This window comes from Helianthus annuus, chromosome 2, assembly GCF_002127325.2.
Source record: "Helianthus annuus cultivar XRQ/B chromosome 2, HanXRQr2.0-SUNRISE, whole genome shotgun sequence".
Taxonomy (NCBI): domain Eukaryota; kingdom Viridiplantae; phylum Streptophyta; class Magnoliopsida; order Asterales; family Asteraceae; genus Helianthus; species Helianthus annuus.
This window is the reverse complement of record NC_035434.2, coordinates 163868806-163879932: the sequence shown is the minus strand read 5'-3', so window position 1 is coordinate 163879932 and position 11127 is coordinate 163868806. Positions and strand designations below refer to the sequence as shown.

General features: G+C 34.9%; 1 protein-coding gene across 1 annotated transcript; it reads right to left on the bottom strand.

Moving 5' to 3' along the window:
- Window positions 1-455: 455 nt before the first annotated feature.
- LOC110894501 (fatty acyl-CoA reductase 3) lies at window positions 456-9441 on the bottom strand. Its single transcript, XM_022141724.2, has 10 exons — window positions 9176-9441; window positions 8982-9085; window positions 8686-8888; window positions 7869-7969; window positions 7595-7790; window positions 6892-7053; window positions 6678-6759; window positions 6314-6583; window positions 964-1091; window positions 456-866 (listed from the first exon to the last, which is right to left on the bottom strand). Exons 1-10 carry the CDS (start codon window positions 9252-9254, stop codon window positions 713-715), a joined length of 1479 nt encoding a protein of 492 aa, XP_021997416.1. The 5' UTR covers window positions 9255-9441; the 3' UTR covers window positions 456-712.
- Window positions 9442-11127: the final 1686 nt, after the last annotated feature.

Below are 11127 nucleotides of genomic sequence, written 5' to 3'. Positions count from 1 at the left end.
ATAGTGTGGTCCTCACTGGTCGCTGTGCCATGAAATTAAATTCGTTACTACATAAAATATCATATTGGATATATATGACATCAAGTGTATTGTGTTTATTACTTTCAAATATTTTAGCAGGTTAAAAATCCATGTATTAAATAGGGTTAAACTGATATAATACAAAATACTTATTAATAAACGGAAAAAAATAGAATATTGAGAAAAGTAGAGCAAACGTTGCCATTAAAAAAAAAAAAAAAACTTTGCCAAATGAACTAATTAAAAAACCATTGAGTTGAAACTGTATGTGGTAATAAATCATTGGTTGAATTAATAATCCAGGTGTTTGTGTCTCATGAAAATTCTCACACCTACAACCGTCGCTAGTCGTTGTGATCTTCATATCGAGTTTTGTAACAAGTGAAAAATATTAGTTTGATTGAGAAAGAAAATTAACTAGACGAGATTACTTGAAATCCTTTTAACCCAATTTTAACCGAACCCATTTTTTACAAAATGATAACTTTTTCATAGATCTCTTATCGCTTATACCGTTGTTCAATCACCAACGTTAAGTATCATATACAAGACAATTGTAACAGGTAAGACTAAATACATATGGACACACTTGTACTAATGATCTTTTGATCATTTAAATATCATATAAAAGACAATTGTAAAAGGTAAGACTAAAAACATATCGACACACTTGTACTAATGATCTCTTTGATCATTTAAATTCGCGTTGTCTTACACCGGGAAGGTGTATATGCTCGAAGTAGTTGTCCCAATCGATTATCCTTGGATCAAAGTAGAAGAGATTCTCTTCATCTCCGCTCTCTCTGATAACCCTACGTAGCTTTTCAGTATTCATATCATCATAGCTGTCACACATTAAGTTTAATTTGAAACCTAATTAGATGACCAGAAAGCAAGTTGAAAGTTGCTAAATTGTTTAAACCAAAACATTCTGCTACTTACAAGCTTTTTGTGAACAAGTAGGGTTTGTAAAGGTCGACTAGGCGTAACACAAAGTTGATCTTATGTTTAAGATTTTTGTATCTGTCTTCAAAAGCTCGGCAAAGTATGAAATTCATAAATCGAAGTACCTGATAAAGATATATGAAAAAATAAATTGTCATTAGGTAAATGAGAAGAAATGAAGTGACATAGGGTTCATATAAATTGTCATTAGGTACATGAGAGGAAATGAAGTGTAATAGAAATGTTAAATGAGTCGTGCTAGTCGCAGGTTAAGACGCTTATGACCCCCCCCCCCATGCCGCTTTGCGGTAATGATTCCTCTGGCATTACGACCTTTACCACAATGATGTTGTCTATAGATCAAATTATTTCATGGATTGGATTTCACTAGAGTGTCTACAGTTCCATTGCGTGTGCTCGAGGTAGAAGTTTTGTATAAATGAAATGCTATATTTCCATTAAGTATTTAGATTTAAATTTTTTCTTTCTACCTAGAAGGGATAAAAAGAAATTATTTGATTGGTTCTTCCCAAAGGACTATTTGACTAATGGGGCCAACAATAGCACGGAAAACCCAACGCGTATGTGAAACATATGATACCCACCCGAACATGACGTGGACCAGAAATTTTGTCACACACGTGAACACGGTCACAACATGACATGACACGACACGTGAGTCAGCATGAACACAACATGTTTTTTTTGGAGGTGTTTATTTAGGTTTATGTATAATTAACTAGTGGGATTTCTCGTGCTTCGCGGCGGGGTATCGGTCGATACCGGCACAGTTCCTTAAAGTATCAACTCGGTTCTTATAGCAATCAAAAGAAATACACCCAAAGGAATATCGATGCATGTTTTACATTGATAAAAAAAATCTAAAAAAATATCGATACTGGTAGCCACGTTTTTCGGGCAGGGCATCAATTTGGTCACCGACACTTTGTTCGTGCATATTTCGTACGTCTGCCACTATGCGAATAGTTAGATAGAGCGTGTGTTGAATATTGTATAGAATAGGATCAGTTGGACACGGCGTTGACATTGTAAAGGTCCATCCGGACGGATAGACAAGTCCATCCGAACGGATGGACAATAGAATAGTCCAAACCCCATCCGGTCGAATAGGTATTGATATTGTAAAGTCCATCCGGACGGATGACCATCTGAACGGATAGACACTAGCTCATTTGGACTGGATAGGCTGTTGCCTATAAATAGGGAGTTGGGGTTCCCATTTGGACAAGCTTTTGGTTCCTAGAGGGGACACGCTGTCCAAATGGTCTCATGGTGCTGTAACTTTCAGATATGAATAAGAGACTAGATTATAAGTGACTGCTCGGTGTCGTTTCTATCTTCTACTTATTTCTTAGTAATAATAACGAACCGAACACGTCGCATTGGGACCGAGGCTCCGTCAAACTCGCCGGTTCCTGGACTCACAAGTTGTATCAGAGCTACGGTACCGATTTAATCGATCTAACAGTCGGTTAAATCACCCAAGCTCATCAATTTTGGGTTAAACGAGAGTTTTGACGTTAAAATAGTGAAAATCATCAAAATAAAGGTTGATTCACGGATGGATTTTGGAATTGAAGCCATCAATCTGTTCGGAATTGATTCGCGCACAATCCTATGAAGTTTCATCATGATATTCACACAAATAAATATTCTAGATCGAAAAAACGTGATTTGGAGTGTTCTTGAGCTGTTAGAACATAATCCGATCGGATGACCATCCGAGCGGATGATCATCCGAACCATATAAAGTGACTTTCACCCGGATAACCATCCGAGTGGATAGTCATTCAGACAAGTAGACCCATTCGATCGAATGGTCATTCGAACCATAAACTCATTCGGATGAAGACACTCAGGTGGCTAACTGTCATGGTGCTCCAAGATCAGTCCATCCGGACGAATGGACCTATTCCATTCGAACGGATGAACTAATGCCTAAAAAAGGGCATTTTTTGATCGCAATGACGAGGCGAGTCTCCAGAAAAAATTTGGTGATTGAATTTTTTTTCGGGTTTTTAACGACCAAGCCGGGTTGTTCGGGGACACCATCTGGGGCTTCAGTGAACAGATTTGATGATGCGATCACAGATTGTGGAAATTAGTGGGGTAGTCATGATACTGGTGCAGAATGTTTATAATTCAGGATATCTGACTATTTATGGGTCAAAACGTAAAATCCGCAATAACGAAAAACTGACGTTTTGAGGAAAATTGTCATATTTTTGGCATAGTCGAGTTTTTCATAGATAAAAAAGGACTGAATTGCTCAGTTTGAGGGGGAATTCAGTAACAGAGACGTCAGAATTTGCAAAATGAGGGGGAATAAAAATTTTCAGATGTTCCAGCATTTTTGAAATTCGGAATGCTGCAACAGTATTCGGGTGGTTTCGACTTCAGATTGTCTAGGGGAATGTGAATCTGATCGTGGGTGAAAGTTTCCGAGATCAAGATGATCCGAGGTGTTGATATCTGATCGTGGACGAAAGCATCAGAGATCTGAGAGTGATCGTGGATGATAGTTTCTAAGATCTAGATTATCCGAGGAGATGAATCTGATTGTAGACGAATGCTTCGGAGATCGGATTACATTACCACATGGTTTGTTTTTCCGATGAAGATTTGCTGACTGTGGAGAATACTGTTTAGACGAATCAATCATTCTTACGGTGCGTCAAAGTGATCATGGTAAACGTGATATCAGATCTTCAGGGGGAATCACAGATTTGAAGTTAACCAGTGGGGTATTTGAAGTTTCTATCAATTGCCGGTTGAGTTTTTGTACATTCTTAGTTCGAGCAAGCAGAATGCGAGATCGTGGTACTGAAATGATGTATCAAAAACTAAGCTTGGATGTGGTTAAAGCTGAAATAGAGGATGCTGCATTGACTAATTTCAAGTTGGTGATTGTTCGTGAAGGTTGCAGTTTAGCAAATCAGAGGAGAGTCGAGAACTGTGCAAAAGACCTGAAGATTCATTTCAGGGGGAATTGGTGCTTTACTCTTTCAAAGCAAACCCGAATAATCAATCGAGGGGGAATCTATTGTCATATTTCAAGATGCCTGATTGAGGTTGCAGAAAAGTTGAAGATTACAGAATATTCAAACACGGCTCAAGGTTCTTAAAGTGTTAGTGACGATTCGACAGTGACAACCGAGGGGGAATCTGTTGGTGCATATTTCGTACGTCTGCCACTGTGCGAATAGTTAGATAGAGCGTTTGTTTAATATTGTATATAATAGGATAAGTTGGACATGGTGTTGACATTGTAAAGGTCTATCCGGACGGATGAACAATAGAATAGCCCAAACCCCATCCGGTCGAATAGGTATTGATATTGTAAAGTCAATCCAGACGGGTGACCATCCGAACGGATGGACACTAGCTCATTCGGACTGGATAGGCTGTTGCCTATAAATAGGGAGTTGGGGTTCCCATTTGGACAAGATTTTGGTTCCCAGAGGGGACATGCTGTCCAAATGGTCTTATGGTGATGTAACTTTCAGATATGAATAAGAGCCCAAATTATAAGTGACTGCTCGGTGTCGTTTCTATCTTCTAGTTCTTTCTTAGTAATAATAACGAACCGAACACGTCGCATCGGGACCGAGGCTCCGTCAAACTCTCCGGTTCCTGGAATCACACATTTGCTATAGCATACAGTACTAAAAATACTCTAATGCCACACAACTTTATTTTCCATCACTTTTATAATGCCACGTCGAGAAAACATAAAAAAACGAATACGATACTAGTACCGATATAGTTCGAACAATATTTTTTCAGTTCGTCACGTCAAAGAACAAAAGGAATCCCATTTGATTAAAAGATTTATCGAACCGTGGATGAAAAAAAAAACATGTTATAATAGTGTATTCAAAATTTTATGTTATCTTATTCAAAATAACAAAAAAAAAAGGTAAACGGTATAACTGTATATACAAAATACTCCGATATTTTATATCTACATGTCGAAAAAACCATAAAACTAAATTTTTGCAACAAATATATTAAAAAATAACTAAAAAATAAAAAACCTAAAACATTTAATAGACACCATACAATTTACTTTAAAGTGTAATTAAAAAATAAAATATATATATGTATATATATATATATATATATATATATATATATATATGAAATTGACCAAAAAAATATATGAAATCTAACTATTATAATAAAAGAAACCAACTTTTGGACACATGTCATTCATTGAAGGTATCCTTAAATTTATACTTATCTTATATTAACTAACTAAATAAATAATAAATTAATATTAAATCTTATCATACTATAATAAAATATTATCCTCAAATCTAAATTATTAATTTAGTATATTTTTAAAACAAATACCTCTCTTTCTTACTTTCTTATATTAACTATATAAATAATGAATTAATATTAAATGTTAACCTAATTTATTAAAAATATAACTTTTTTTAATATTTGGTATACAAAATTATATTTATTTAACTCATGTAAAATGCGGGGTTTTGAAAAATATAACTTTTTTTATTATTTACTATACAAAGTTACATTTATATAACCCGCGTAATACACGAAGGTTTTTAAGATATAAACTTTTCTATCATTTGCTATGTAAAATTAGATTTATTCAACATGTGTAATACACGAGGTTTTTAAGGATATAATTTTTTTTTATTTGGTAGATTTTCAACCCGACTATACACGTGTCTTTTAAGATGCGACGTTTTTAGTATTTAATATACAAAATTACATTTATTTAAAATGTGTAATACACATAGTTTTTAAAGATATAACTCCTTTTTAGATCTATTCAACACGTGTAACATACGGAGTTTTTAAGAATGTAATTTTTTTATTGTTTGGTAGATTTATTCAACCCGATTATACACGGTACGATGTTTTTAGTATTTAGTATACAAAATTATATTTAATTAATCTGTGTAATACACATGGTTTTTAAAGATATAACTTTTGTTATTATTTGATATATAAAATTATATTTATTTAATCCATACAATATACGGGTCTCATAAAAATATAACTTTTTATTTTTTAATATATAAAAGTACATTTATTCAACCCGTGTAATACACGGGGTTCTAACCTAGTTGACTAATAAAAGAAAGTACTAATGTAAGATATAAGAATAATTTGATTTTACAATTTAATAGATAAATTAAACCTTAATGCTTATTTTTCTTTTATGTCAAAATTTGATTCAAAATACAAATTTGTTACTTTAAGGTATGACAAAAACATCTGAAATTGACGCGAAACCATTTACGTTAGTTCAAGATTAAAAAAAAAAAAAGAAAGATAAAAAGCTAGGACAAACCTGCATTGGAAGTAGGTATCGAAGAGCAATATATCTACGGAAGCTAGACATTGAATTCAACACTCTAACTTCACCAACTATGACAGGCTTGCCATTCTTTCCAATGCATGGATAATTGGTAAAATACCGGTAACCACATCTTTGAATCGTGCTGAACTTCAAAGGATTTGATACCGAAGATCCGACATGGTAAATTGTTTCGGAACAAGTTTGATTTGCATGAGCGGCTATTGCCACAATCATAGCATTCACCACCATGTCAGCCGGTACCTACATATTATTATCCCCTTGTCATTAAGTGTTTTAAAATAGATTACCCAACGTACATGTAACACGTAAAATGTTGCAAGGAACATAAACGCACCACATCATATATACCCTCAGGATTACCAAGGAAACATGTTAAACGACCTTTGCCATAACCAAGAGCCAAGCTATCAATGGTCCTGCATATATGAAAACAAGTGTAAATGATATTTTGGGTGTGCATTGATCATTATTGTAGGATTATATATATGTTTGTAGTTGGATCATGTCTTCTAAAACATAAAAGAAATTACTAAGAATCATTAATTTACCTAATTCCTTCAACCCATCCGGGAAAGGGTTCTTTGAAAGTACTAGTGACAATGGTTGGACGAAGAATAACCACCGGCATATCTCCTTTTAAGTGCCCTATAATCATCTCCCCTAGTGCCTTGGTGAACACATATGTATTTGGCCAACCATAGTGATGTGCCCTGTAATTTTTTTAGCTCTTATAATCAAATCCAACAACATTTGTGTTTAAAAAACAAATATAAAAAATTATATCCGAGTTATAGTTATTGTTGTTAGAGCACCGTTCACCCTATATAATTTTTTAATATATTTTAAAAATATTTGTGAATGAAAAAGAGAGAATATTATAAGAAAGGTATACACAAAATATTATATAATGGAAGGGATATGAATGCTCTTTATGCAACTTAAAAATTAGAAAATGGGCTTATCAAAAGTGGGTTAAACAAAGTGATTAAATAAGAAAATCAAACTTCTTTCAAATAAATATTAGTGATAAATAAATTTGAATGAGTATTTAAATGATTAATGGATAGGGACCAACGTATAGGTGTGAGCATAAATGAACGGACATGAATGAATGATATATGTATTCAATTATTCATGTTCGTCCATTTATTATATGAAACAACATAAACAAATTTCTAACCTAACAATTTACTAAACGTTCAATTCGCTTGCAGGCTTAAAGCAAGATGAAAGTAAGACAAATTAAAACACCTTTGCATCCCCAAATCTTTCATAGCTATCTTAATCGACTTGTGGCTAGCATTATGATCAGATTTTAACTCTTTCAATTTATCTTCAACGATCTTCCTCTCTTCATCTATGTCGAGACCGCGCGTTCCATTGAGTGACTCTCCCAAATAGTATGGAGTCTCAAGCATTAATCCAGGCTTCTCACCGGATACATAGGCTGAATTAAAGTGTTTTAATAAGATTGGATCACAAAAAAATAATTGTAAAATTCAAAACATTTGGGTTGGAAAACAACCAGTGGATATATGGAGAAGCAACTTTATGTTGACACATTTCTGAGCAAAGTTCAGAACGTTCTTAGCGCCAAAAGTATTTAGGTTTAAGGCCACATCATAGCTACAGCAAACCAAGTAAGCATCAATATATGTAATCTAAAATATAAGAAAAATATAATTAGGTTAGAAACCTGTTTATTACATGTGTTAACTAAATGAATTATTATATAGTTAGTAACAAACATATACGAAATATAAAACGATATTTTGAGATAAAGATATATTAGAATACCAACGTAGGAGATGGTTAAAATGAAAACTATTTTTAACGCGAAAACTCGAAAACTCGATAACTAACTAAAAAAGCCTAATAATAAACATACAATTCTTTTTTCAATTTTTTTTAAAATCGCTAGTTTTTGTATATAAAAACTTTTTTAAAAAAAAATTGTAATGCACATGTGTAACTTTTTTTCAAAAAAAAAAAATTGTAGTGCACATATGTAGTACACATACACATGTGCACTACATTTTTTTTTTTTTTTTTTGAAAAAAAAGTTTTTTTAATATGTCTAAAATAGCGAAAATTGGTATGTAAAAAGAAAAAAAAATTGGTATGTTTTTTAGGCTTTTTTAGTTAGTTTTCGAGTTTTCGCGATAACTAGTGGTTTTCATTTGAACCTTCCCCTACCAACGTAAAATAAGAGAAACGGAAACAAGAATCTTTGGCTCATAAAATTGTGTTATGTGACACACTTACTAATATATAATAAGGTATAGATATATAGATGTATTATATTATTAAGTTTTGAATTGGATCTTATATATATAAGATACCTTTCATCAAAGTTGGTGGTGGCAGCTGCATTGACAACAACATCAACATCTCTCCACATTTCTGCTTTCAAACTTGAATCATGTACTCCTAAATCATCACAAGTGATGTCTCCACCAACAATAGTAACCTTTTGGGACAAAAAGTTATGCAGGTTTGTACCATGTTTCTCTTTCAGGAGCTTAAACAAGTCCTTTGCCACTGCCTACACATATTCATGCAAAAAGATAAGTTATAGATTATATATCTTCTTTCGGCATTAACTATGACAAAAGACATATAAATGAATGATATATACCTCGGTGTTAAATCGTTGCAAGGCCGATTTGCCATCAGGGGCTCTAATGAGAAGATAGAGCTTCTTCACATTTGGTTGCACTCTTAATATCTTCTCAACAAAAACTGCATTTGTATATATATATATGTATGATAAGTAACTCAGTTAACTTAAAATTAATCTACATAGACACTTTGGTTAAAGAGGGGCCTTACTTTTGGCAAGAAAACCAGTGGCACCTGTGATTAACATGACTTTGTTCTCAAGAAAGTCAACGATGTTACCCAACTCCATTATTATACAATTAGATGTTGCTCAATATTAGACTCTGGTTGAATATGCACTGTAGAGTAGTTCTGAGTGGATGAAGATGGATGAGCAAGAGAGAGAGAGAGAGAGAGAGAGAGAGAGAGTAGCAGGAGATGATCGATGAAGAGAGTACGTTTGATACTTGAAAATGATAATACAAGGTACCGTGCTTGGTTGCTTGTCATGCATATTTATTGTGTATTTATAAAATATAGAGACCTACTTGATGGTTATATTTATTATTTACAGCATTTTAGCTGGGAATTAATGACCGATCGACAACATCCTTCTAGCAACTTTTGTCCATGTGTTAGTGATTTTAGTGTCGTTAACCTATTTTCAGCGACTAAGATTTACATAAAGGTTAATTAAATGAAAAATTATAATATATATTAGTGCAAGTAAGAATGTATTGAGTACACGTTTGTCCTAGATTATATTGACATATTGTAATTTCAGGAATCAAAAGACCCAAGGGACGTTCAACGGGTAGTGCCCCCTTAGTGGAAGTTCGAGGGCGTCCTGTGGCAGCGTCCCAAGTGGGGGTGTCGAGTCTATCCATGTCCACCTTAGTACGTTGATAGAAAATATCCAAGGGGTCGAAAATGTCTTGATTTTACAAAAACTATTTCCAAGGGTGAGGAATTTACGCGAATTTCAGTTTAGATTGATCATGATCAGCGATATGAGGCCGAATTAAGTTAAACACGTTTAACCCGCGCACATACTTGTTATGTTTAGCTAATAAGCAATAATACTTTGATGATTTTTTGTGTCTGACTATTTGTGTCCATAATTAAGTAGAAAAGACATAGCTGTACCAAACTATATTGATTAAGCAATACACTTAATGTTGTAAAGTTTTTGAAACAACATACACAAATTTGGATTATTGATCTATAAATAGAGGAGTTCATCACAAAGGTAAGGACATTCCAACTCTCTCTACTTTTCTCCTTTACTCCCACGAACGAATACTTATTCTCACGCCGGAGGGTGGTTACAGGATATAACCCCATTCTTGTAACGAGTCCTAACGGTGTTCTGTTTTGCAAACCGAAGGTTGGATCACTTCTCACCAGGTTACTCGATCAGTAGACGTGCTCAGGTACTGTTCTTACATTGGCGCCATCCGTGGGACCAAGCACATACTAACGGAACCTATTACCACGATGAGTGCTCCGAACGACGGTTCTGCAATTTCTAGCATGATGTTAACTTCGGAAGGAAGAGGCACGACGACAATGGATGTTACAACAACAGTCACTGCCCCGACTGTTACTACGGCAGGGACAGCGCTTTCCACTGTTCCCACGCAGGGGGTATCCAGTATCCTTAAGCCCAAGCTCTCCGGTGTTCATGCCGGCTTCAGGGTCTCGGAGTCACTATTACAGACCAACACAGCCAGTATACACGAATGCAGAAGGGATGTCACAGTAGTTTTCACCGTGGAATAACTTCCAGTTCCCTCCATTGTATTCGGCGACACTTACAGCGGCTCTCACAACAACGATGTCGACTCCGCCCCATCAGCCAGTAACAATGTCTCCGGCAGCCGTGAACACCCCGATCACACCTGGAAACCAAGCTTATATCCGGCCATACTACTACATGCCACCATATGGGTACGCGCCTCCCTCTGTGTATGGGGCTACTCCCGAGGGAAGCCAAATGACCCCCCTGGGATTCCAATACCCGCCGCACATGTTCTGGCACGGAGGCTATTGTCACACCCCAACCGATGGCGAAAACATTGGAGTGAGACGAAAACGAGATTGCAAGAGACTTCATAACACTATTTGTGACAATATTTAAATCAGCCGTTTTCATTTCATAAACCGAATTGTCAAACATTACA

Bases quoted from the DNA above. Each gene is read 5' to 3' on its own strand.
- LOC110894501 (XM_022141724.2), bottom strand. From the start codon at position 9,254: ATGGAGTTGGGTAACATCGTTGACTTTCTTGAGAACAAAGTCATGTTA. The intron at 7,970-8,685 runs GTATCTTATATA...GGTTTGCTGTAG, and splicing joins ACCACCAACTTTGATGAAAG to CTATGATGTGGCCTTAAACC. The intron at 7,791-7,868 runs GTTGTTTTCCAA...ACTTTAATTCAG, and splicing joins GCTTCTCCATATATCCACTG to CCTATGTATCCGGTGAGAAG.